This window comes from Giraffa tippelskirchi, chromosome 12 (assembly GCF_054371585.1).
Source record: "Giraffa tippelskirchi isolate mGirTip1 chromosome 12, T2T-mGirTip1v1.2.pri, whole genome shotgun sequence".
NCBI lineage: Eukaryota > Metazoa > Chordata > Mammalia > Artiodactyla > Giraffidae > Giraffa > Giraffa tippelskirchi.
In genome coordinates this window covers 145,380,813-145,408,664 of record NC_137286.1, presented here as the reverse complement: position 1 = coordinate 145,408,664, position 27,852 = coordinate 145,380,813, and the positions used below count along the sequence as shown (strand labels likewise).

The window sequence follows — 27,852 nt, the reverse complement described above, 5'->3', positions numbered from 1 at the left end:
TGTGGGAGGGGCGGCCGGTGCGGCCGCGGCTGCCATCTTAGCAACTCCTGGTGTTGCGGCCTTGTCGTTGCAAGCGGCCTTCGCGGCGGCCCTCGACCTCAGAGAGAGACGAGAGAGTCAGCTCGCTGACCAGCTTTTCTTCCCTCAGCCTCGACAGGCCTGCCGGCCCGCGTCCGGAGGCGGAGGCGCGGGTAGCCCGGCACGTGCAGGGCCCGAAGCCAGCGGGTAGTCACAGCGTCGCCCGGAAGGATGGGCCGGTCTCGGAGCCGGAGCTCGTCCCGCTCCAAGCACACCAAGAGCAGCAAGCACAACAAGAAACGGAGCCGGTCCCGGTCGCGCTCTCGGGACAAGGAGCGCGTGCGGAAGCGCTCCAAGTCCCGGGAAAGTAAACGGAACCGGCGGCGGGAGTCGCGGTCCCGCTCGCGCTCCACCAACACGGCCGTGTCCCGGCGCGAGCGGGACCGGGAGCGCGCCTCGTCCCCGCCCGACCGCATCGACATCTTCGGGCGCACGGTGAGCAAGCGCAGCAGCCTGGACGAGAAGCAGAAGCGAGAGGAGGAGGAGAAGAAGGCAGAGTTCGAGCGGCAGCGGAAAATGTGAGCTTCCGCGCGGGGAGGGGTGGGGGTGAGGGGAGTGGGGGTGACGGGGGCAGCGAGGTGCTGAGGGGAGAAGGGGGGAGTAGTGAGGGGAGAAGGGGGTGGTGAGGGGAGACGGGGGGCAGTGGTGAGGGGAGAGGAGGGTGCTGAGGAGGGACGGGGGGCGGTGGTGAGGGGAGTGGGGGTGGTGAGAGACGGGGGGGCAGTGGTGAGGGGAGTGGGGGTGCTGAGGAGGGACGGGGGGCAGTGGTGAGGAGAGAGGAGGGTGGTGAGGGGAGACAGCAGTGGTGAGGGGAGAGAGGGGTGGTGAGGGGAGACGGGGGGCGTGGTGAGGGGAGTTGGGGTGCTGAGGGGAGACGGGGGGCAGTGGTGAGGGGAGAGGAGGGTGGTGAGGGGAGACGGGGGGGCGTGGTGAGGGGAGTTGGGGTGCTGAGGGGAGACGGGGGGCAGTGGTGAGGGGAGAGGAGGGTGGTGAGGGGAGACGGGGGGCAGTGGTGAGGGGAGTGGGGGTGAAGGGGACAGCGAGGTGGGGAGGGGGGGTGGTGATGGGAGAGGGGGGTGCTGAGGGGAGAGGAGGGTGCTGAGGGGAGAGGAGGGTGCTGAGGGGAGACGGGGGGCGGTGGTGAGGGGAGACGGGGGGCGGTGGTGAGGGGAGACGGGGGCAGTGGTGAGGGGAGAGGAGGGTGGTGAGGGGAGACGGGGGGCAGTGGTGAGGGGAGAGGGGGGTGGTGATGGGAGAGGGGGGTGCTGAGGGGAGACGGGGGGCGGTGGTGAGGGGAGAGGAGGGTGGTGAGGGGAGTGGGGGTGGTGAGAGAGAGCCTGACGGGGTCAATGGGGGGTGGTGAGGGGAGACGGGGGGAGAGGGTGGTGGAGGGGAGACGGGTGGACGGGGGAGTGGGGGGAAGTGAGGGGACTGGGGGGTGGCCGGGGAAGAAGGGGGTGACGGGGCGGTGAGGAGTAAGGGGGGTGACGGGGGTCAGTGATGGGGGCACTAGGGATGCCGGTGAGACGCGGGAGTGAGGGCGGCGAGGAGACCGGAGATGGCTGGATCGGGGTGGGGGGAGGTGAAGGAGGTTAGAAGGGTCGCGGGAACCGGCCCCGGGGGCCTGCAGCCTCGGCGTCTGGAAAGGCGGGGGATCAGGACCTACCCGCGAGTTGGTTGGGAAGGAAGACCGCGGGGACCGGCCTGGGAGGGCTTGGAGGGGAGAGCGCGTTTTGGCGCGAGAGGAGGCGGCGGCGGCGAGTCCCGGAAGTGGGGGGTGCAGTTCCGAGCGGGCGGGGAGCCGCGTCGGCCCCCGAGGCTGAGGAGGGCGGCTGGGCTCTATCGCGTCGGAGACGTAGGACCCGAATTCTCGGGGATAAAGAAAAACACTCCAAAACCAGGCATTGAACTTCGTGTGTTTCTCCTGTTGAGTGACGTCGTGGTCGCTTTTCCTTTCTTGAGCTTCCTCTTTTTTTTGAGCTGTAAAAAGCAAAACGCACGTGGCTTAAGTGTACAGTAAGATGGGTCTTGACTCGTGGATTCACTTGTGTAACCACCATCCTGATCAAAGCCGACTCCCTCCTTTTGCTGTGCTGTGCTTAGTCGCTCAGTCGTGTCCGACTCTGAGACCCCGTGGACTGTAGCCCACCCGGCTCCTCTGTCCGTGGGGATTCTCCAGGCAAGAATACTGGAGTGGGCTGCCATGCCCTCCTCCAGGGGATCTTCCCGACCCAGGGATCAAACCCTGGTCTCCCACAGTGCAGGCGAATTCTTGACCGCCTGAGCCACCGGGGAATTGTAGTGTTTATTCATTTTGCTGTGTAGGTCTCTGTAGGACACTTTGGTGCAAGCCTGTTGTTTCCCCTTGTGGGGTGTACTTGCTGTTGAGAAGACAGTGTTTGCATTTACTTGTGCATTGATCCCATGTAGGAGAGGCACCTCTCGAGTTATCTTTTGATCTAAGACTAGGTGCACATAGTCCCAAGCTAATGAAGTGGCAATTTTGGTTTTAAAGTGTAGGGTTCTGTTTCAGTTCAAGACTAGGGTCCTCTGACGCTCTGGGTGTTCTTTCCCACCCAGAGTTCGACTTGCTGACTCGACCTGTTTAACCAGCCGTCTTCAGTAGCTCTTGAGTGCATGTTCCGAACGTGCCCATGAGGCAGGACAGTTACTGAAGGTTGAATTTTCCCTAGACAAGTTTTTCTTGTGTACTGATTGTGTAGGGGTTTTAACTTTCTCTGCAGTGTGGCTTGTTTCTAAAAGCAAATCATTAAAATGTCGGGGAATAGAAAACTAATATTACCGTGGAAGCATTACCTGAAGAGTCTCTTCTTTGCATTCCTTTAAAACATGGGCAATACTTTCATTTTTCCTTGGAAGTGTCAGTGATTGTGTGAACACCAAGTACACATAATTGTGTCGGAGGAAATTTCGATTACATAGAATCCAGTGTTGTAAAGATGTTTTGATGATAGGTCTCAAATAGCTGTCAACATACGAGTATTTTAAAAAATTAAGACATCTCTGAGATAATATTTACATGTGAAACCAAAGGATACCTCCAAAGAGTAATGGTTTGCCATTCACTCGAAAGCTTAAGACTTATAGAAAGTATGCATGGGAGGAATAGTTAGAAGGATTTAGCAAACTTCACACAAATAGTAGAGAAGAAATCCAGAGATGAAATAAGAATATAGAGCAGTTACATAGTTCCAAGTTGATAGAGGGGCACACTTCCACTAGCATGTATGAAGGGAGGAGGGGGCAGAACTAGCATCCACCTTCCACTGAATTCCTGTGTGTCCTGCAGTTATTCACTCAGTCATGTCCGACTCTTTGTGACCCCATGGACAGTAGCCCACCAGCTCCTTTGTCCATGAAATTCTCCAGGCAAGAATACTGGATGGGTAGCCATTCCCTTTTCCAGGGGATCTTCCTGACAGAGGGATCGAACCTGTGTCTTTCGCTGTAAGCACTGTTTACTATGGTCTAATCATGCAGAAGAGACAGTTGAAAGGTCTAGGTTTCACAGCCGTGGGAATGGGCAGAAGTAGTTGTCTGTCCACAAATTGTGTTGGTTAGCTCATTGGGCTAATACTTAGGGAGTATTTGAGAAGTGCCAAGCACTATGCCAAGAGCTGTTATTCTGAAAGATGATTGACCCTCCAGGATCTCAATCTAGCTTGAAGACAGGTAGGTGGGTAGGTAGGTAATATTACAGTGTGTAAATTCCGTGATAGTGATGTGACTGTGAAAAGGAAGTATCCTGGATAGCTCAACACCTTAGTTCTCTTGAGAAATGAGTGGCAGATAAAGATAGGAGACTGTCAGGCTGTCCATAGGAGGATACACGCGGACCCAGGGCAGGAGTCCCGCCACCCCTGCCGGAATAAAGGGAGAGGTGCAGATGGTCTTAACGTGGAGTGAAGAGATGAATACTGACTTGAACATGAAATTCCATAAGTACTAAAGTTATGGAGTGACTGGAAAGGTAGAGGCTGGGAATCATGGGAAGGGTCTTGTAGGCTGAATTATGGAGCTTGGATTTCGTCATAGAAACTAGAAGGGTTTAAAGGAGGCAAATGGCGTGGGGTTGTTGGTTGGTTTGTTTTTAAACAGATCATCTGCTGTGTAGGATAAATTACAGTAAATACACATAGGAGTAGTGAAGGAGCAGCTGTTAAAATGGACAAAAGGGGCAGATTTAAGAAACATTTAGAACAAATAAAATTCGATGTGAAACATAAGGGAAGTAAAGCATTATTCTTGGCTCTTATGTTTATTTTGTGGTCATTGCACCTCAGCTACCAGATGTTTAAGTCATGACACTGTGGGTCAGACTCAGATAAAATGTCAGAAGCCTGGTGGATGGTGGAGGGGGAAAAATAAAGGGAGTTTCCATTTGGTGCTTCCAATGTAGGCACTAGATTTTGGATATAGTGAGTTTATCCAAGCTTGATAGTGGGGGAATGAAACCTGAGAACCTTTTGAGCAGAGATAGAATGACCCAGGGAGAGTGGTAGGGAAGAGCGGTGTCACCGGACTGACGAGCCAGGGGATGTCTGTGTTTATTGTTGGACGGAAGGAAAGGGCGTGGTCGGCCAGTGAGTGAAGAAGGAGCAGAAGAACACACAGTGTCCAGCGTACCTTGTGAGATGGAGAGAGACAGCAAAGTTAAAATGGATTGGGCTTTAGCAGTTAGAAAGTCTCAGTAAGAAACCAGGCTGTTTTGCCATTTACACTTCTGAGACCTTGAATAAACTACCTACCTTTGAGCTTGACTTCTTATCTGTAAAATGGAGATACCTGTCTTGTTTATTGTAAAGGTTAGAAATAGTGCATTTGGGGTACCTAGGTGATATTTGTCATGTATGCAGTGAGACTCAATAATGTTGTTTGTAACTTATATACACTCAACCAGATTGAACCTGGTGAATTAAAGAAGTGATCTTACAAGTCATAATCTTAATACAATAAAAGGCAGACTTTAAAATTAAAAAATTATTTTTCTCAATTTTGAGGTTGATAATTGAGTTCGAAAGATCTCCTCTTCCTCATGTCCCAGTCATTCAGTGTTGCGCGCTCTCTCTCTCCGCTTCTGCACTCTTGTCATTTTTCATGTTGTTTTTTGAGATGCTTTATGCCTGTTGTAATAACTGTTGGGGAAAGAGTGACTGAAAATGAGTTGCAACAAATCAGGATAATGTTAGTGGCATAGTAACTTTATTGTTCAACTGCATGGCATCTTGAGCGCCTTCTAAATGAGAGTATCTGAAGTGAACTGGGGTCTATCTAGTGATTCTGAGAATACTTGGGAGCTTATTGTGAGAGCAAATTGTGTGTTGGAACTGCGTATCAGGGAGGGTAGGGCTTTGAGACGAACTTTAGGGAGAAAGATCAGGCTGATGTTGAAAAGAATTTTATCAGTTTTTAAAGTAATTATTTTGTAGCTAAATTTCCGTGCATACCTGTGCCTTCCACATTTGTCTGGAGAAACAGTGCAGAGTAGTAGGAGTACCTGGGTTGAGGGTCACCTGCTTTGCGTCAGGAGCCATCAGAGATGTACGTGATGCTGTGGTGTATAAAGCTTTGGGCAGAGTAGTCAGTACTGAGTAAATACTGTTTGCTAATACTATGAAGCAGTTCCTAGAAGTAAGCTCCTAGCACTGAGTTTGTACACTTTAAAGACTTAAAAGTAATATTGCTCAATACTCTGCAAAGTCCCATTCGAATAAATGGTGCTGTGTGGCTGGGCCTCTGCTGTTTGTTCTAGTGGTTGCCATTTTGAGGTTGGTTGTGATCAGTGTTTTTAAAAGACCTCAGACAATGGAGAAAACTTGGTTTTGATTCACCCCTTTCATCAGTGTCACGGGTTCTTAACAAGGGGATGAATTTCGCAGAGTACTTTGAGGGAAAAATTAGAGAAAAGAATATCAGGAGTGGCACTCCTATGACCAAAGTTCAATGAATGGGTTTGCAGTGATCGTAGTGATACGTTTCATAAGGTACTAATGATGAAATTGGGTTGTTGTTTTTTTTCTTTTCCTGAGAAAGTTTCAGTGCCTCTTTTGAAAGTCAGCCTAATAGCTGCCTTATCAGTGATTATTATAATAAATTTGTCATCAGTAAAAATGAACTCAATTTTTCTTTTGTAAGAGCTATCCACCCATCCCACCCTCCTTCAGCTGAGTGGTACAGGAAAGCTCTGTTGTACTGGGTTTTATTCAGTTTTGTACCATATATCTTTGCTTTTGTGGGAAGACAGACAAAGAAAGGGATCCAGGCACAAGAAAGGTGCAGTAAAGGGATACAGAGTCACAGTCAGGAGTCCAGGCTGTGGTTTCTAGCACAGCACCTAGTGCGCAGGGGGTGGTTCAGTAGAGGCTTGTCCTGTCTCAGGTGCTTAATTCCCCTGTGCTTGTGTCATTGAGTTTCTGGGTTCACGTGTGGGGAGGGAGGGGAATTAAAACAGTATTGGGCTTTTAACTTTCTCAGAGCTGGATCTAGAAATTGATTAATTTTTTCTGATTGCTGAAGTAGCAGTTTTAACCTTACCAAGAATAACAGCGATTATATCATTGATAATCCTTGTAGGGGGCAGCTCTGCACTCGTGCCCTGACCTTGCCTGTCTCCTGGCAGGGCACAGCAGCAAGGCCTAATTGCAGTCCAGGGTGGGGGTGCCTGTTCCTCCAGGAACAGAGAGATAAGCAGCCTTGTGAGAAAGTCCACTGAGCCATTTCCCATCTCCTGGTTTCAGTTAAGCTTGGCAGTTTCCGCTTGCCCTCCCCTTGAGACTGAAACTGCTGAGCTGTAGTTAGAGTTGACTCCTTAGCAGCAGCTACCTCTTCCCTACACTGCTTGTCACCGTGTGTGGCCTCTCACCTGGCCCCTCTGGTTTGGTGTCCATCAGTGGGAGCAGAGACCCAGAGAGCTGATGCCATGCTGGTGTGGCTTTTGCTGTAAGTGATAACACTGAATTTATTTAGGCTCATTTTGTACCTACTGACCGAATCTGTGGAAATGTGGCCCCATCAGCCATTGTGCTGTATTGCTGTCATTTAGGGACTGTTTGCTTGTCAGAAACACTAAATATATGTCAAATCTCTTCCACCTTTACCAAACTCCTTAGTTAATTAGGCAGCTTTTCTACTGATAACCTAAGTCAAAGCCTTATCCCATTCTTTTCCCTCTTTACTACTTTGTGTGGAAAGTTTTAGTTGGAACTTGGTTTTTTAGCGTCCTTCTTTTAAGAGTTGAGTTGTACCATTTTTGAAATTTTAAAGTGAAATTTCTTCTAGACTTACACATTTATTAATTTTATAAGAACCGACTAACAAAAGAAGGGGTGCAGGGTATGAATATACTTTTAAAACTTGGTGTTATGCAAGCTTTCCAGGTTACCAGAATGGAGTGCTGTAATCCTCACACATCACACAGGTTCAGCCATTATTAGCCTTGCTTGTTTCTTTTCAGATTTGTCTTTCTCTTTGGATGAAGTAGGGAAACAACATGTTTATATTTGAAATGTAGTGTTAATTTGTATTGAAGTCACTGCCTGATTTCCTTTAGATATTTTGGTCACTCATTTTTAGTGCTGGAGTAGATATCTGTTCTCTTGTACTGAGCTGCTGTAGATGAAGGCTTACTGGGACTGCCTTAATACTATATCTTATTGAAACTTAAAGGAAAAGGAGCATAGTTAGAGTACATCTTAGGCTTTCATGTTTTTTCCCCCAATTATAATCACCAATAATGTGATGTTGGGAAGAGATAGTTAAGAAACAAGCAACAGAATCTTCAGAATGGTTATCGCAGATACCTGGAACCTAATAGAAATTATGCTTTCTCAAGAAGCTACTATCTCCCTGGCAGAAATACATAGAGATTATAAATGCAGAAAGAGAGATGAATCGAAATGTTAAATATGCTGGTGTTAGTATGGTATCACTGAATAAATAACAGGAGTTAAGAATGAAAGCACCTTAGTGGGAATTGAATCACCCCCTAAAATAGTTGCCTTGAAGTGGATTAGGATATTTAAAGGTCACTTAGAAACTATAAGGTCTTAACTAAACAGCTAAATTGAATGACTTCTTACATACATATGAGTCATCAAAAGATAGAAAGTTTACAGATTTTGTTTAATTTTGTGGTTGTGAGAAAGTTGAAGCATTAATAGATTGACCTCTTAGGATTTAGATATATTTTCAGTCTTTTGCAATCATTTCAGCACAGATTGTCTCAAATAATGCTGTTGAATAGAAATGTAATGTGAGCCAGGTTAAAAAGAAACTAGTGAAATTAATATATTCTGTATCTTTATTTTTTTCTTTATACTAATCTTCAGTTCAGACTGGATGCATGTGACTAGTGGCTCTCATATTGGAGATCACTGGTATAAAATGTGAGAGGTTTCCACCATGGTTCCTTGATAAATGTCAGTATTTTCAGCACCGAATTTCACCTTGAGTAAAGAAGTTCATATATAATACCTAAATGGGATTAGAATAACTAAGCAATATCATGCTTCATTGAAGTTTAGTAGAAGTGATGATATGCATTTTATCTACTTCCCCATATCTGGAGAAGGAAACGGCAACCCACTCCAGTATTCTTGCCTGGAGAATTCCATGGACAGAGGAGCCTGGTGAGCTACAGTCCATGGGGGTCGCAAAGAGTCGGACACAACTGAGTGACTAGCACTCCCCATATCTGGTAGAGCTTTGAATTGACAGTCAATTAACAGGAAAGAACAGGTTCATTAAAGAATAAAAGTTGTGAAGCTAAATAAGTCTATGTTTTGTCTAAAAGCTGCAGTACTATTGCTTTCGCACTCTGAATCTCTTTGAATCTATTTATTCTGACCTTGCTTGTAGTGGGGGAAGAGGAATCAATTTAGCTGGTCTGAATTGCTTGCTACATAAGTTTCTCCTAAGTTTTTTGTAACTCATCACTTAGATTAAATGGATTGGCAGATGAGCAAATCATATATTTAATAGCTTGTCCTTTCATTATAAAGCTGATAATGAAAGTAGATTTCCTGTTTCAGATTTACTCTGCGGTTCCTAAAGCTAAGGCATTAAGCTCTTTGTATATACTAGTCTTTTTGTGTTTACTTTAGAAAGTGACAGAAGAAAAACCATGATCTTATATTTATTTGAATTTTGGTATCACTTAACCTCTTGGCCACCTCATGTGAAGAGTTGACTCACTGGAAAAGACCCTAACGTTGGGAAGGATTGGGGGCGGGAAGAGAAGGGGACTACATAGTATGAGATGGCTGGATGTCGTCACCGGCTCGATGGACATGTGTTTGGGTGGACTCCAGGAGTTGGTGATGGACAGGGAGGCCTGGCGTCATGGGGTCGCAAAGAGTTGGACATGACTGGGCGACTGAACTAAACTGAACCTCTTGGTATCTATCTTTTTCTTGTATGTTACGTGAGAATTAGTTGTAAAATTGTAGAAATATATAATCGGACTCTGTTTTACAGACTTAGAACTAGTTCTGTTTCAACTGTTGGTTTATTATATTATCAAAGTCACTTTTCCCACTTTGTTTGCTAGTCGGCAGCAGGAAATAGAAGAAAAACTCATCGAGGAAGAAACAGCACGAAGAGTGGAAGAACTGGTGGCCAAAAGGGTGGAGGAAGAATTGGAGAAAAGGAAGGATGAAATTGAGCGAGAAGTTCTCCGAAGGGTGGAGGAAGCCAAGCGCATCATGGAAAAGCAGTTGCTCGAAGAACTCGAGCGACAGAGACAAGCTGAGCTTGCAGCACAAAAAGCCAGAGAGGTAACGCTCGGTCGTTGGGAAAGTAGAGACAGTCCATGGCAAAACTTTCAGTGTCGGGTGTGCCTCCTGCTCAGTTCAGAAAGAGATGGAATACAGACTCATTCCTTTCTCGTCTAAACTTAACATTGCTGTGAAAGTTAATTTTTTAGCCTATTCAGATGTGCTGACTGATACTTAAAAGTTATTTTCATAAAACTATCCAAGGATACTTTCTGATTGAATGGAACTGGCTTACATATTTGAGAAGTGTTTGAAACTTTTGCCATGGCTGCAGGACTTACATTCCTCTTTGGGAGGGTGAGGGGAGACAGGGGGTGGTAAAGGGAAAAGGTTAATAATCCACCTGTGGTTATGTGTTCTTCTTTTCTGTTCATCACTCTTACTGCCTAGACTGTGAGAGGCTTTTTGCCTTCAGTCAGATTAAAAAGAGCAGGGCCTAACGTTGAGTGACAGTACCTGCTTTGATAAATAGGTTTTCTTGCTCTTCTTTTTTTCCTTCTTTTATTCCTTGCCCCCCTTACCCCAAATCCTGCTTCAACACAATGGACTAATTCTAGCATTCTGATCATAAGGCCCTCCATTTTCATAATGTGTTTCAAGGATCTTTTTAGGAAAAATGTCCAGATTATTCATCCACTTTTTTAGTATCTACTAACAACTCCTTTTTTCCTCTAGAGAGTAATGAAGGAACAGGTTGTCCTTGTCTGGAGTCAAGCTAAACACACGATTTGTTTTATCAGCAGCTGGAGCAGAAGTTGAAAATGTCTTTCTGTGAGACAGTAATTTGCTACTGAAGCTTTATGGCTTGTTTGCACTGATTACTCCAGGATCCTAAAACTTGCTGAAAGTCACTGAAACACTGGAGGCAAATTACTTTACAGCACTGAGTGTGTCCCTCAACATAGTTACATAATAACTGAATTCCACTGATGTGTGCCATAGGAAAACCCATAGTTCTATTTTGTTGAACTTCAATGTTTTACTCAAAATAACGTGATTCATTGTCATTTTAACCTTGGCATTATTGTGGACAAGTTGACCTTGTGTTAAATCTCTGTTTTCCAGTAAGCGTAGTTTTTCAAATGGATTTTTCCTCGTGCTGTCTTTTAACTAGATATACATGTCTATATTTAGTGGATGTCACAGCCTCTGCAATTGAGTCTATGAAATTTTGATTAGTGCTTTTCATGATGAAGATGCTTTTGGAGTAATGGTGCTGTCTTGTAGCGAGTTATTAATCATAGGAAGATTTTTTTCTCTTCATTTGCTTTTTGTTTCATATTAACAAATTTTTTTTTTACACGGACACAACCCTCTGACAGTCTTCCCAAATATTAAAATCATTTGAATATGTATGCTGTGATCTCAACACTGCCCAAACCATCAAGCAGTCTTCATATAGTTTGCATTATAAAATCTCATTAAATTCTCCAAGAAAAAATAAATTACAGAATTTTATTTCCTGACCATGCACCCCCTGGATTCCTGATTTTCAGTTCAGATTGTAGATGACAAGATAAGCTGCCTTTAGAAATTGTCAACAATTCTGAATGTTAAGTCCATTTTCCCCATGGAAGAAGCCCTTAGTTCCATGAAGTATGGATTACCATTTGTATTTTTCACTAACAGTAAATGTATTTTTCTTATTAATTGTTTGCCTTAGGAATGATGAATTACATTTTTTGTTCCTTCTTACCATAAACATCTGCATTCCTCAGCTCAGCCTTCCTTGTATGTTGTTTCTTTATAAATGGTTGAGCTGCTGATGCAGGTTTTGCCAAGCTAACAGTACAAATCATTTTAAAGAGGAAGCTGGCGCGTATGGCAGCCGAGGAGCACACTCTGCAGGACACTGGACAAGACAGTAAATATTCAACTTTTAATGCTGATTAAAGGAGTATAGGTAAAGAATACGTAGGTATACATGATTGGTGAGACAAATATTCACTTTATTTATCTTTTATATATTATTTTTTAATTTGGTAAATACTATCCAGTTTTGTAGTTGTCCTTGTTGATTTGTGTGATGTTAAAGTATTAGTAGTAACTGCCAGGAAACTGTCATTAGGGAGGGTGTAGTCGGTTGCTGTTTGGACTGGGAGGGATGATTGAAATTTAGTGCTAGAAACAAATGTTAGTGGCTGCACAGTTTATCATTTGTCAGACAGAAGGTAGCTATACAGCTGCCCTGTTAAGTCAGATCAAATAAGTTCAGAGGAAGATTAGTAAGTATTTATCAATTAAAAAAAAAAACATTTTATCTTTCTAACATCTTAACATGTCCTCCCCTTTAGGAGGAAGAACGTGCAAAACGTGAGGAGCTAGAGCGAATACTAGAAGAGAATAACCGAAAAATTGCAGAAGCACAAGCCAAACTGGTATGTATAAAGCGTACATGAAAAATAGTTCAGAGTTCTCAGGACTGTTTTAAGGGATTTGAGACAGGAGTAGGAATAGTTCACTAGACTTTAGCTACTGTCTCTAGAGGAATCTCTTTGGGGCAAGCCAGAAATTCTGGTTAATCTGGAGAAAATTCCAGAATTCACAGTAGTTTAAAACAGATTTTCTAGGGGAATTGAACTATCCCTAATTTTTTTTTTATCCTAACCTCATTCACATTTCTTCTCTACCTAAAACACAAAAGCAAAAGTCTGAAGGTATTTACACCCACTAATATGCAATATTTGACTTGATATAAGTTGCTGTTATCAATTACTAGACAGAATAAGTAGACAGTATTTGATAAAGTGTACCAGATTAGAAAGTGTTTTGTATGTTTCAAGTTTATAATCTAACAAGGAACAGAGACTTAAATAATTGCATTATGAAATAGGCATGTGAAAGGAGATACAATTTTTACCTTTCAGTAAAGTCAATATAAGAATACCAAAGTAAATTTTTTGAATAGAAAAACTAATACACATCACTTCTGTTTTTCTTTCCCATTCTGTATTTTAGTACTCCAGTTTTTTTGTGTTTGTAGCATTTAATAGCATTTAAAAGTAGATAAAGTTTTTGGTATAGTAGGATTTTCCCACTTAAAAGTGTGAATATATTTTGAAGCATACTCAGTATGATGAAAAAGAAAGAAGTATAGATATAAATAAATCAAAAACAAAAAACGATAGACATTATAAGGGAAAACTTTATTATACAGATGGCATATAGGAATTCTATTTCAAAGTAAGAATATAAATCAAAGATAGAAGGACATGTACTTAACGATGAATGAGCGTTAGTATGGTTCCTGTCCAGGAATGAAAACATGGCCCAAGAGGGACTTGATTGTAGACAAGTTTTGCCTAGTTAGAAATGGTTGTGAATAATATAGCCATAGGAAAACATTTGCTACTAAGTTACACTGTACACTGGGGGGAAAGCAAGATGTAGGTTCCATTTAAGTGGTTTAGAAAAAACAAATTCTGTGACTGTTTATAAAGGCACAGAAAAAGATCTGGAAGTGTCTAAGCAATTTGAGTTTGAGCAAACGCCGAGAGATAGTGAAGGACAAGGAAGCCTGGCATGCTGCAGTCCATGGCGTTTAAGAGTGGGACAAGCAGTTAGAGGCGGATCCTCGTGGCCGGGTCGGGGGAGTGAGGGAGGGCTGCGAGTACTTGTTTATAATGCCTAAGAAAGTGACAGTGAGGCCACCAGCAGTTGGTTCTAGAGCGTGACCCTTTATAAGGTAACGTACCCCACATAAGAGCCGAACTCGAAACACTCGGAACTACTGAGCTTGACACGGTGATTCTTACTTAACATCACTGTCCTGATTAAAGTGAAAGCCACAAGGAAAGGGGAAGACTCACTTCTGCTTTACCAAGGAAAAGACATTAAAATCTGCTTAGGTAGAAAAGGCACCATGAATGTGAAGTGGATGAGAAGTCATAGTAAGATGTATCACTGTATGCTGATGAACAAGTATGTGATAATTTTTTTTTTTTTTTAATAATTCCACATAAGGAAATCTCAGTACAAATAGAGAGTGTAAGTTGGAAGTGTGCCTCTTAATTTTAGTTTTGCAAGTTGAGCTTTGAATGGTACATGCAGTCTGGTTTGTAAGGCATGGATATTTACAGAAGAGAGGAGCAGTGTAGTTTGGGTTGAAACACTGAAGCAAAATCACCCAGCAGGTGAAGTGGGATTCCTTTTAGAACATGGTGTAAGAGGTTGGATAGTAAAGGGGTTTGGGTTGTGGATGACCTGAAACGCTGGATGGTGACTCTTGAACTAGGTACATGCTGCCGAAGTCTTCGTCCCTCCTGACCCGGGCTGTCTGGGTGCCTAGGGACACCTTGGTCTCCGGTGTTCCTCTAGGAGTGTTTACCCACATGAACCATAAATTAAAAGCCTTCTGTTTGTCATTACTGGGAAAAGATGAGCAAACATACTCTGGAGCAGCTTCTTAAGTGGTAGTAAAACTGGCCAGATTTGTTTTTGTCTTCTAATCCTGGTTTGCCTCAGACCCTTACTTTTGCAAAACATAGTTAAGAGGCATTATTATTAGAAAAATGATGATATCAGAGTGTTGTAGAAGTTTCTGAAATGCTTACTGGCTTCTCTCTTGTGGGTCAGTGACAGTTTCAACGGCCTTTGGTCCTTGGACCATACTTAGACCAGCGCTGCTCCATGGCAGTATTAACAGATGGTGCGGTAATGCTCCTCTTAACTGCATGTTGCCAGTGAAACTTGGGTGAAAAGAAGGGTATCATACAGGGAAGGAAGCTTGAATTTGAGGAAAGTAGGTAAGAATTTGGACATAATTAGTTCGTTTGCTTCTTGGGTTTAGTAAAGTTGGAAGTATTAAGTTACTGTTCATGTTGGAGAAGATTAGTTTTTATTTGGTTCTCTTGGTGAACATTTCCTTGGAGGGAAAGTAGAGTATCCTTTGTGTAGGAAGAGACAAAATGTATATTTTGCAAAACATATATTGCAATTTCTTTAATTTTTGTTTCCTCCCCTCTTCCTCTGAATTTTGAGTACAGTTCTTTAATCTTTATACATATTTACTAAGAAATGGGCTTACCTGGTGGTTCAGTGGTAAGGAACTCGCCTGATAACGCAGGAGACATAGGTTCAATCCCTGGGTCAGAAAGATCCCCTGGAGAAGGAAGTGGCAACCCACTCAGTATACTTGCCTGGGAAATCCCAGGGATAGAGGAGGCTGGCAGGCTACAGTCCATGAGGTCACAAAGAGTCAGGCATTACTAGGGAATACTACAAGGAATATATTGAAAATCTTGTTAAAATCCTAGATGTAATGTATAAAAAGCAATTTGGAGATAAAAAAGAGTCAGGTCTCTTAAAGACTTAAATGTATTAATTGTGGAGACAAGGACAGTTCCAAGAAAAGTCACCTAATAATACGGAACTGCTTGGTAAGGAGTATGAATTATGTGAGACAACTGACATAATTGCCCTGGGAACCTTCCTGGAAGAGAGACTCCTAATCTGGACCCTGATGGATAATTAGAATGAGTGCAAGAGTGTGAGGAAGTGAAGTGTAGTGCAAAGGCCTGTAGGGAAGTAGAACTGGAGAAACAGCAGGAGTTGGAGGGTCTCTTGAATAACGAGAAGAGCAGTAGCAGTTGTGGTAGTGAAACCACTTTGTGTAGCAAGCTGTGTGGTAAGTGATGGGAGAGTAGCTGTAATGGATTCCTGAAAATAAAACCCCTCCTTGGTAGGGAAGCAAAGAAATGGCCCTCTCTTTGCATTTTCTCTGATACTGCATGCCACTTATGAAGGCCTTTTCCTCCTGTCAGTGCCCAGTGCTGGCAGGGATGTGGTCACAGGGACCCTTTGTGCAGAGCGCTGTCTTGGGAGTGGAAATGGACATGGCCATTTTCAGTTCAGTTCAGTCGCTCAGTCCTTTCTGACTCTTTGCGACCCCATGGGACTGTATCCCACCAGGCTCCTCAGTCCATGGGCTTCTCCAGGCAAGAATACTGGAATGGGTTGCCATTTCCTTCTGCAGGGATCTTCCCAACCCAGGGATGGAACCTATGTTAATACAGGGAAAGTAGCTAAATACAAAACTTACATACATACTATCATTTTCCTAATTTGAAATGTACATTTGCACATTTAATAGTAAAATATGCCTAAGTGCTGAGAATAGATATCTCGAATTGGTAGGTTTGTAAGTGATTTTATACTTTTCTCCAGTTTCTACATTTTCTACAAGTAATGCATGTCACCATTGTGATCACGTAAGAGTAACTAGTAAAGAAAGTAAACTTAAACCACACTTAGACTAATTTAAGTAGGTCCTCATGATGAAACTACAGAGATAGATCCCAGGAATGTCTGTAATAAGGAGCACATGAGCCAAGCGCTGGGCTCTCATATGTGATGATATGTTAAGTGGTTAAGTAGATCAAGAGCAATTTTTGCTTATTTCAGTTCCAAGTTGTTATCAGGATACTTGATTTTATCTGTTCATAAGGAGACAAGAAAATATTAACTGACATAAACACTTGGTTTATAAAATTAAATGAAAATTAATCAAAATGTGAATTGACTTGGCTTGGCTTTTTGGCAGATTGGGTCGAGTTCTTGGGTTAGTATTGGCAATGCACAACTATCATCAAATATTTGCAAGGCTGTTAGCACGATGAGATGGAGAATTTTAATTTTCAGTGTTAAAATAATACTTAACTGTGCGAAAGTCATCTTCTTTGCACAGTTTTTTAGTGATGTGTCTGGGAAGAGCCCAGATACTATTCTGAAATGTATATGAATCTTACTTATTCAGAAAGGGAAACAAACTAAATGAAGGTGATAAATGTTGGCATGGAATAAAATGTTCTAGGAGGTTATGTCAGTAGGAAAAACGACCCTCAAACGGTCCCCTAAAATTGTAGATCTATCGTATATTTCCTCTCCTTAATGTTGAAATAGTTTTCCCCCTTTCCCCTTACTGGATAGGGAGATTTCCCATGTTCACTGTGCTACATGACAGTTGGTATCTCACAAGTTAGAGAGATTTAAATAATAGTACCATTGTTTACTGTATATGAAATGTATCCATATTCTTAGTTTAAGGTAAACCAGATCTTACTTTGCACTTAGGAGAGACTCTAAAAAAGAGTTTTGGGAAAGATGCAAGAAGACACTTTTTTAGTGTGTGTATGTCTGTTCCTGGTGTGTGGTTGGCTGTCAGTGTTTCTGGTGCCCAGCAAGGTGCTTCAGTGATACAATGTACATGTATATTATTATAAGATATTGACCACAGTTCTCTATGCTATACAGTAAACCTTTGTTGCTTGTTGCATATCTATTTTTTAATTAGAAATCTACCATTCTATTTCTACTAAGACAAGTGGAATCACAGTGTCATAATTTTTCAGGCAAAAGCTGAAGTTTTCTAAAATATATATTATGCATGCTATGTATATATACAAAAGCTTTTTAACTATACTTGATAAACGCTTGAAAAAGAACACCAAAAAAACAAGAGAGATGCAGAAGTTGGAGAACAAACTAAATGAAATGGGAGTGCTGAATATGAAACAAAAAATGAAATAAACTAGGTACAAGTAAAAGATCATCATATAGTCCAGTTGTTTAAATGTGACTGCTCATTAGAAACATATCTGGAGTTCTGGAGAAAAAGGCAATACCTGAGCATTTGTATTTTTCAAGAAAATTTCAAGATTATTCTGTTATCCATGTGCATTTTAAAAAGTGTTTACAGGTTTTTCTGTTAGATCCTTTTGATGATACAGAGTTCTATTATTTTTCTGTTGACCAATCATAATAACAGTGGTATTGAGTAATAGTTACATAATCACAATAGTAAAAATGTTTTACAGTTTTCACAATCAATAGCCAGACCAAAAAAAAAAAAAGATAATTACAATCACAAGCCATAATGAGAACATGCTTAACTTAACAATATAAAATAATTACATACAATTTGGAGGTGTCAAGCAGAGTGATGTGGTCAGTGGAAGTGCATGCATGCACATGTCTTCATCCCCCCGTCAGTGTCTTTTGGTTGGTGTGTTTAATCTGTTTGCATTTAAGGTAGTTATTGATATATGTGATCCTATTACCATTTTCTTAATTGTTTTGGGTTTATTTTCTGTGGGTCTTTCCCTTCTCTTGTGTTTCCTGCCTGGAGAAGTTCCTTTAGCATTTGTTGTAAAGCTGGTTTGGTGGTGCTGAATTCTCTTAACTTTTGCTTGTCTGGAAAGCTTTCGATTTCTCCATCAAATCTGAAGGAGAGCCGTGCAGGGTTGAGTATTCTTGGTTGTAGGTTCTTCCCTTTCATCACTTTAAATATATCATGCCATTCCCTTCTGGCTTGTAGAGTTTCTGTTGAGAAATCAGCTGATAGCCTAATGGGAGTTCCCTTGTATGTTTTTTGTTGTTTTTTCCTTGTTGCTTTTAATATTTTGTCTCTGATTTTAATTTTTGTCAGTTTGATTACTATGTGTATGAGTGTGAGACACCTCCTTGAGTTATCTTTCCTGGGACTCTGTGCTTCCTGAACTTGGTTGACTATTTCCTTTCCCATGTTCAGGAAGTTTTTAGCTATTATCTCTTCAAATATTTTCTTAAGTCCTTTCTCTCTCCCATCTCCTTCTGGGACCCTTGTAATGCAAATGTTGGTGCGTTTAATTGTCATCCAGTTGTCCCAGAGGTCTCTTAGGCCATCTTCATTTCTTTTCATTCTTTATTTTATATTCTGTTCTGCAGCAGTGATTTCCACCATTCCGTCCTCCATTTATCCATTCTTCTGCCTCAGTTATTCTGCTGTTAATTCTTTCTAGTGTATTATTTGTCTCTGTTTGTTATTTAGTTCTTGTAGGTCTTTGGTAAACATTTCTTGTATCTTGTCAATCTTTGCCTCCATTCTTTTTATGAGATCCTGGATCATCTTCACTATCATCATTCTGAATTCTTTTTCTGGAAGATTTCCTATCTCCACTTCATTTAGTTGTTTTTCTGGGATTTTATCCTGTCCCTTCATCTGGGACATAACTTTCTGCTCTTTCATCATCATTAACTTTCTGTAATACGGTTTTTGTTTTAGCCACTGTGAAACTGTGCTTCTTCTTGCTTCTTCTGTCTGCCTTCTGATGGACAAAACTAAGGGGCTTGTGTAAGCTTCCTGATAGGAGGAACAGGTGGTGGGAAAAACTGGGTCTTGCTCTGGTGGGCAGGGCCTTACTCAGTAAAGCTTTAATATGATTATCTGCTGCTGGTGGTGGGGGGGTGGGGTCACACTCCGTCCCTGGTAGTTGTTTCGCCTGAGGTGACCCAACCCTGGAGTCTCCAGGGCTCTATGGTAGAGTTAATGGCAAACTCCCAGAGGGTTTGCGCTACAGGGGACCCTACAGTGCCCCTGCCCCTGTGGTGAGCCCCTGGCGACCCACACCTGCACAGGAGGCCCTCCACCACTAGCAGGTAGTTTTGGTTCAGTCTTCTGTGGGGTCACTGTTTCTCTTCTCTAGGTCTTGGGGTGTGCAAATTTTTGTTTGTGCTCTCCAAGACTGGAGTCTCCGTTTCCCTCAGTCTGCTGGGAGGCCTATGATCAAATCCTGTTGGCTTTCAAGGCCAGATTCCCTGGGGATCTCCAGTCCCTCTGTTGGATCCCAGACTGGGAAGCCTGATGGATTCAGAACCTTCACAACAGTGGGAGATCTTCTTTGGTGTTATTGTTCTCCAGTCTGTGGATCATCCACCTGGCAAGTATGGGATTTGATTTTATTGTGATTGCGCTCCTCCAACCGTCTCACTGTGGCATCTTTGTCTTTGGACATGGGGTATCTTTTTGGTGGGTTCCAGTGTCCTGTTGATGGTTGTTCTACAGCTAGTTAAAGTTCTGGTGCTCTCGCAGGAGATGAGTGCACGTCCTTCTACTCTGCCATCTTGAACCAAAAGCACTTTTTAATGTTTGTATAGTAGACTGAAAAATACCTCCAGCCCCCTAAAAAAAGATATCCATGTTCTAATCCCCAAAACTTGGGAATGTTACCTTATATGACAGATAAAGAGTTTACAGATATCAGTTCAGGTCTTAAGGTGGAAAGTCTATCCTGGATTATTACTAGGCCCTGAATGCCTTCAGGCATTCCGTGACTCATCATCCACTCCATGGACATGGGTTTGAGTAAACTCTGGGAATTGTGATGGACAGGGATGCCTGGTGTGCTGCAGTCCATGGGGTCACAGAGAGTCAGACACGACTGAGCAACTGAACTGAATGCCTTCACATGTGTCCTTTAAAGAGGGAGCTAGAAGAGGTTTTACCACAGAACACACAGGAGATGGCAAGAAGAGAGAGATTGAAAGAGACTATCCTTGAAGACAGGAGTGATGGGGTCAGAATACAAGAAGTCCTCCTCGCAGCCCCAGGAGCGGGAAAAAGCTCGCAGTGGACTCTCCGAGACCTTCCTGACGGAGCGCTGCCTGCCAACACCTCGGTGTGGGCCCAGCGATGCTGATTTTGGATTTCTAGCCCTCAGATGAACTTTGTGTTGTTTTGAGCCTACCTAGTTTGTGCTAACTTGTTACCTAAAAATGTGGGCATATTTTTGGAATTGGACAGTGGATAGAGGCTGGAAGAATTTTAAGGCACATGATAGAAAATGCCTGGACTGCTTTTGAGAGACTCAAGGTAGGAATATGGACTTTCTAAAGTGCCTCTGGGCACTTCTGGTTAGGGGTGGGAAGAAAATAAATAGCATGTTAATGGAAACTAGAGGCAAGGAATTCCTTATTATATAGTGGAAGAAAACCCAACTGAATTGTATCCTACAGTTGTGCGAGAGGTAGAACTTAACATAATGATGATCTTCATATATAATTGAAGATATTTCTAAGTAAAGTGCGGTCTTGTTTCTTCTCATAATTTATGTAAAATGCAAGAAGAGAGAAATTGAGCAAAGAACCAAGAAGTAAAATAGATGAGAACTTGATGTTTGTGCTAGAAAGAAGGCCAAGGGTATGACTGGACATCTCCTTGCTAATGCTGAAAAGGTTACGCATGTGACTCACAGGTTACCTCAGCCATTTTAGCAGAAGCCAGGAGTAGATGAGATTATCCAGGAAGGACCCGTGGAAGAGCCTGTTGGCTCATGGCCGGATGTACCTGGGAGATCAGCAGAAACACTGCCAACGTGGACTGAGAGAGAAGACACCGTGGCAGAAGGCTTTCAGACTCCGTAACAGATGAGACGGTGGTGCAAAGTCAGAACAGAGATGGAAGAGCCTGGCGGAAGGAATGTGACCCTGGAATGTCAGCACCTTGATTCTGCTGCAGTGATAACTGCCTACTGGATAAACTTCTACTGTTTTAAGCTATCCAGTTTGTGGTGATTTGTTACAGTGTCTACTGGAAACTAACAGTTGGAAATAGAACGGAACATTTGTAATAGATCTGAGTGTATGTAAGTTGACTAGTAATGACATGTTTATACATTTTGAGATGGGAAAACATTGTATGGCATCAAATTTAAAGGTCAATTTAAATATGTTAATTTCAGGTGGAATTGTGGGCAAGTTAAGGTTTTTAGGCATTGAGAGGCTTGTTCCCAAATGATAAGGTAGAAAACTGATTTAATTATGTTGATGTATTTGGGCAACAATTTTTTAAAAAACTGTGAACATTGAATGTATTGACATTGTGTGGTGTGGTGTGAAGGACAGAGGCTATAGAAAAAGGAAAGCCGCTGAGATCAGTGAAAAGGTGGGCACTTGATAAGGTGGAAATAGAAATAGTAAAGAGAGAATAGCTGAACTTGGTGAGTGATGAGGGTGTTCAGAGGGAGGAAGAAGAGGAAAAAGGAAGAGAAGGAAATCTGCTGTAGGAGCCAGGAAGACCTGGTGTGATCATGCTAAGTGCTGGGGCCACCAGGCATTTAAGGAAAACTTTCACAAAAGGACTGAGTAAAGGAACAGAATTTAGGGCACAAAATTAAAAGAAGTGCATCTAGAAGAGTACAGTTTCTTTTTTTGTGAAATTTTAAGACATGAATGGTAGAATCCTGAAAGTGTCAGCTATCTCTTTTGGCAGTAACGTCAAGCAGTCTCTCCAGAGATCTGGAAGGCAGTGATTTCTGTACCCAGTGTTTCATACCATGCTCAATTACCAGGCAGTTCTTGAAGCAATTGTTTGTACTTTAGGTAAAATGAGGAGAGAGGAGATGTTATCTAACAATGAAATTTCAAAAGTATGTTTGTTATAAAGATAGCAAAGGGGAATTAAACTGAGGAGAAAGGGGACTAGAGGGAGAGTGGTTACGATTTCTCTTTAGCTGAGTAACTAATGATACAGTGATGGTATATATCCTCAGAAGGTGTCTGTCAGAATAACTTAAATTGCCATGGGCCCCTGGGGGGAAAGAGGGTATTACTTTTTTCAAGCTGCCCCCACCCCTTTTTTTTGGCCTTGTACATGAATAACATAAAATAGTTTGCTAAGGGTCAAAACTAATTACATCAGATTTTCTTTTTAATAATTTTTACTCATTTTTTATCTAAAATGGGACCTATATTATACTTGTTAATGGAGGGAAGGGTGTGTTAAGATAGCAAAATTGCAAAATGGCAGAGTGAAACATGCTTTGGAAGGTTAAAATGCAGAAATTCACATTTCCAAGTTAGGGGCATGATTCCTAATTTTACTTTTTTATACCTTTTCCCGTCATTCCTGTTATCAATTCTGATGCATATTTTGTAAAAATTCATGTGTATTCCAAGTAGAGAGTGATGGTTTTCAGTATCACTATTTGCTAAAGAAACTGCTGCTAAGAACCTTGATCCAAAATTGTAGACAGTGTAAGGAGAATGCTTAGAAAAGAGTTAATTTTTAACAACGTAATGGAACCTTTGGATAAAGAGAAACAGGGAGACAAAAGATCCTGGGGGAGGGGCTAGGTAGACCCTTCTGTTAGGGCAGTATACTTTGCTTTTGTGTATTTCATCTCAGCAGTCATTGTTTTGAATGGGGTGAGGGTTGAAAACCCTCAGGGCCTTGGGTGCAGTGGCCAGGAAGGCTGGCCCCCCTATAATGACTGCCATCATCGGTGCTGACTTTCTCTTCGGCTCTGGTGTAAGAGAACTTGGTGCTGTCCGTCTGTATGAACACGCCTGTGCGTGCCCTCCCTCTCATTTGGAATATTGGTTTCTTCTGTGCACATTTGAAATGAAGAGGGGAGAGGAATAATGTATCCTTGCCTGCAAATAGCATCATGAGAAACAGAGCAGCAGGTCAGTAACGGAAAGGGCTGCAGGGCTTTAGAGGAACCTGGCCGGCCAGCTCTGGAGGCCCACCACACACACAGGTGCACAGGCAGGTCTTCATCTCCTGAAAGCCGCAGCCTTAGAATGAGGCAAGACTGGTTTTTCTCAACTAGCCTTTTTTAATACAAAATGTACTTTGTTGTCAAGGTTTATCAATTTACCAACATGTTCGTTAACTTGCAGTTGAAAAGGACTTTGTAATTTTATCAGTTCAACATAGTTTTCTTATTTTAGAGCTAAAATAATAGTTTTTTTGGTCACTGCACTTAGGCCTCAGATATTTTTTGTTTGGCTTAAAGGATAATTTCTAGCATTTATAAAGTATTGTACTTGACAGTGTGCTCATAATTATTTTCATCTTATAATTACCCTATGATATAATCACTCTGTGCTCGTTTCATTGTTATTGTCGTTGCTATTAGAGTCATTCTTTATATAGAAGGGTCAAAAAAATTTAAGATTTCCCCAAGGTTATTAAAGTATTGAATCTTAAAAAGCAACTTTTATGCATGTCAAATTCTTCTGTGTTTTACAAAAGCCTTGAGTGTTTTACAAATAGGGAGCCTTCCCTAATATATTATAATTGTTAAAAAAAACTTACGTCAGGCCACATTTTGTAATACATGTTCTTTACACAAAAAGACACTTATTTCTGCACCATTTTATTTGAAAATGTCTGTTTCGTTACTCTTTATTTTTTTCTTGCCATTTTGTTGAGATATAATTGACATACAGCACTGTTTAAGTTAGTGTATAGCCTAAACATTTGACTTACAAAATGATTACCATGGTAAGTTGAGTGAAACATCCATCTTTTTTTTTTTTTTTGCCAAAAAACATGCTTAAAGCCGTAATAGAACAAACTACGAGTGTGTGTGCAAAAAGACAGGAGAGATGTGCTTCATGGTTTCAGGAATCATGCCATTGTCAAGTGCTGGTAATGGGCACTGGGCATAGTGCCCCAGTGGTTAGTGCCATCCCAGCTTAAGGATACTCTCCCTCTACGTAGACACTGTCATCGCCTGTAGTTGTAGATTTAATGAACATGAACCTTTTCTTTTTCTTCACTCAAATCTGAAGTTAATTTCAGTACAGTTGGAATAGTTTTTTTCTGTCTGTGAAGGAAGTTGCTTTTTAAATCTTAATTTTTTTGATTAGGTAATATCACATGGTTCTGTATTTAACAGCTACATAGTCTTTTCTTTTATAGGGTTTTTCCAGTCTTTTACAAACCATGTTGCAATAAATTTGTTCAATTTTGCATGTATGCAAGTATATTTATAGACTAAAACTAGTAGAAAATGAAATTGCTGGATATGAAAGTGCTATGAAAATATAGTTTGGGGTAGATAGTGCCAGAGTGCTTTTCATAAATTTCTCGAGTGGGTTTTTGAGGTTGTAATATAAAATCCTTCAATCTCCAGGGTTCTTTCTAATATGCTTTCCTCGAGGCTGAGTTAGAACTTTAGGGATGTTTGTATTGGTGAAAGTTTCTGAAGCACAAGCATGCACCCTGAGTCTTTACTGCACCTTGATTCAGCTGCATGTGCCATGCCCTGACCATCTAGAAAGCAGTTTCAGGAGAATAATGGGGATGAAAGCAATGAATTTTTGACTTTGGAAATAAAAAGGCATTCAAGTGATGCAGTGAATACTTTAAGATCGAGGTCAAATAGGGAAAAAAAAGGACAACTCGGTGATAACTGAGATTCAGAAGTCAAGGGTGAGAATAGGTTTTCTAAACCTTGGCACTGTTAAACTTTGGAGTTAGACAGTTGTTTGTTGTGGGGGCTGTCCTGCCCCCACCCTACCCTGCCTTGTAGGGTGTTTGGCAGTCTGTTCTCTACCCACGAGATGCCAGCAGCCATCCCCCAGTGGTGATGACTGAAGTCACCACCACACACTACCGAATGTCCCTTGGGGAAGAGTGCAGTGGAATTGCACCTAGTTGAGAGTTTAAGGAAGTGGATGTGGTATCTTTGGAGAGAAGAGTGAGTTGAGGAGGAAGGAGCTGGTGAGAATGGCCTGAATTTTCTTGGTGCAGAGAGGAAATCGTCTATAGAGAACACAGGAAGTTGGTTGCTTGAGACTGAAGGAGTTGAAGAAACATTGCAGGAATTAATTTTATTGGTGTCTATTGAAATTAGCCAGGGAAGCCCAAGAATACTGGGGTGGGTAGCATATCCCTTCTATTAGGGGATCTTCCTGACCCAGGAGATAACACCTTCAGGTTAAAGATAAACCTTCTGGTTAATTGTCTTGAAATTTGACCGCAAGGAGATCAAACCAGTCCATCCTAAAGGAAATCAGTCCTGAATATTCATTGGAAGGAATGATGCTGAAGCTGAAACTCCCAATACTTGGGCCACCTGATTCGAAGAACTGACTCATTGGAAAAGACCCTGATGCTGGGAAAGATTGAAGGCAGGAGGTGAAGGGGACAACAGAGGATGAGATGGTTGGATGGCATCACTGACTCGATGGACCTGAGTTTGAGGAAGCTCTGGGAGTTGGTGATGGACAGGGAAGCCTGGCGTGCTGCAGTCCATGGGGTCGCAGAGAGACACGACTGAGCAACTGAACTGAACTGATTGAAATTAGCATTTTATAGTCAGCCAAGTCAGAAAGGTTTCGTTATTTTTCTCGCCAGAAAAAAGTTTATTATTTTTTGATTGTCAATATGACAGTATAAGCACCATTGAAGATTTTTGTATGCCTTTCTGATTACAAATTTAGTTAAACAAATTGGTAGATAGCATACTCTTTAGAATTCATGCCTCGATTTGTAATTGACAGTTTGTTAGTCCGGTTACTAAAATGATAGATAAAAATAGGTAATAGGACAAAATGTATACTGAGCTCAAGGCATGATTATAGAAACTTCTTTTCATCTTCAAAATGTTCACGTGCTTTCCTAACAATTTGTTCATGTATTTTTCATAAAAAACAAAATCGGAAAATATTGGAATAATTTATAAGTTCTTTTCGACTTCCTCAATATTTTTCCCTGATACCTTCTATGTCATCTTAGGCAAGATTTTTTTAAACATATACTTTTGTGTACTCCTTTTGATTAATTTGTCAGAATATTACTAATAAAAGAGATAAGATTCTAATTTTTTACTTTTAACTTACAGGCTGAAGAACAGTTGAGAATTGTTGAAGAACAAAGAAAGATTCATGAGGAAAGGATGAAACTAGAACAAGAGCGACAGCGTCAACAAAAAGAAGAACAAAAAATTATCCTGGGCAAGGGGAAGTCCAGGCCAAAACTGTCCTTCTCGTTAAAAACCCAGGATTAGACTGCAAATTCTGAACTTTTTACAAAGAAATATGGAAAACTTTGTATGGTAGCTTCATGTTGAAGTGGTTTTTTTTTTGTTTTTGTTTTTTAATTTGGAAAATCTGGAAAATTAGCTTGTTTTAATAGGGGCTATGCTCTACAGTTCCTTTTTTCCCGCCCACCCCCCAACCCCCTCTTAACGTCCATTAAGTCAGATCCTTATCAGATCATTGTTCCCTTCTAAAAAGGATCTATTTTTCACCTGTTGGACTCTGTGTTAGTGGTCTGAGGAAGAACAGATCACTTTGTAAACTATGGATGGTCTGATAAGGTTTTTACTGACCCACTGACTTTAGAGTTATACTCTGTTTACTACATCATAATGCTGGTTTTCCTGACTTTTTGTTTTTTTATATATTTATAAAAAAAGAAAAAGTTGGTGATTGCATTGGAAGCCCCAGGGTGTCACTGGACCTTTGTGGTGTATTGTTAAACAGTGTCGCGCGATAACCGTTGCTCTTGGTGTTCCTGACACAGGTAAGGAAACAGTTGGTCAGCTCTGATACAAAATACATATACAATTCAGTATTGTCTCTGTTCAACTTGTTTTTATTTCATTGACAGAATCAAGCCAGCATTCCCCACTGTGTAAATAAATGATTTTGCTGAATAATAAAGTCAAGTCTTAAATTCATATGTTGAAGCAATTTTTTTTAAAGTTCTGTTAAGTCTTAAAGAGGGTGGTTTCATTTTTGATGTCAACATCTAGAAATCCTAGGACTATGCTATATATTTCTTCTAGCTTGTACTTTTAACATAGGATTTATATGTACTTTAAATATACTTGAGAATTAGTATTTAATGGCTATTTTTACAAATACCTAATTTATGCTGACACAAGAAATTATGGCAGCAGTATTACCTTTCAGGAAGATTAAGCACCCAGAAAAAGATTTAAATTCTCGATCCCGCACCTCTAGTTTAGGATAATAAGTATTATCACCACAAATTATACTTAAAGACTAGAAAAATGCTTCTAAAAATTTACAGTATCTTAAATTATTTTCACAGTGGGCCATCAGAAAGAACTTAGCTCTGTCCTTTTACAAAAGGCTAAGGTGCTCAGATCACCCTCAGTGGAGGGTACCTGCACGTTTATTTTTGGGAAAACACATTTCAGCTTGAAAGTTTTTCTTTTGTTTTTGCATGTGATATCTTATAAATGACTTTTATACACTAGAATCTGCCTCATTTATCTTTACATATGTTTAAGTCAACTGGCATTAAAACATTTATTCAAGAAAAGGAGATGGATATAAAAATGCTGCCTGAGATGCATAGATATGTCATCAAAGTAGAGAAACCTTCCAATATTTTTGAGACAGTTTGACCAGTCTTTTAAAAGTGAAAACATAAGTTAATGAGATGACTTAAATGCTAGAT

The 27,852-nt window shown here is 41.5% G+C and overlaps 1 protein-coding gene and 1 long non-coding RNA gene across 3 annotated transcripts in view; one reads left to right on the top strand and one right to left on the bottom strand.

Moving 5' to 3' along the window:
- The window catches only part of LOC145529807 (uncharacterized), a 373,203-nt gene extending 371,369 nt beyond the window's left edge, over positions 1-1,834 (bottom strand). The window contains exon 1 of the long non-coding RNA XR_014071362.1: positions 1,745-1,834. This is a non-coding gene — a long non-coding RNA (uncharacterized LOC145529807). The remainder of the gene's footprint in view (positions 1-1,744) is intronic.
- Positions 17-27,103, top strand: ARGLU1 (arginine and glutamate rich 1). 2 transcript variants are annotated; one of them, XM_081550474.1, is made up of 4 exons: positions 17-596; positions 9,647-9,872; positions 12,167-12,250; positions 26,264-27,103. In XM_081550474.1, exons 1-4 carry the CDS (start codon positions 250-252, stop codon positions 26,426-26,428), a joined length of 822 nt encoding a protein of 273 aa, XP_081406600.1. In that variant the 5' UTR covers positions 17-249; the 3' UTR covers positions 26,429-27,103. The 2 variants fall into 2 exon arrangements, with proteins under 2 accessions (XP_081406600.1, XP_081406602.1); XM_081550476.1 differs by lacking the exon at positions 26,264-27,103 and having other exon boundaries at positions 11,679-12,227.
- Positions 27,104-27,852: the final 749 nt, after the last annotated feature.

Excerpts from the sequence above, each read along its gene's own strand:
- ARGLU1 (XM_081550474.1), top strand. The coding sequence starts at position 250 with ATGGGCCGGTCTCGGAGCCGGAGCTCGTCCCGCTCCAAGCACACCAAG. Across the intron at positions 597-9,646 it reads TTCGAGCGGCAGCGGAAAAT|TCGGCAGCAGGAAATAGAAG; the intron begins GTGAGCTTCCGC and ends TTTGTTTGCTAG. Across the intron at positions 12,251-26,263 it reads CAGAAGCACAAGCCAAACTG|GCTGAAGAACAGTTGAGAAT; the intron begins GTATGTATAAAG and ends TTTAACTTACAG.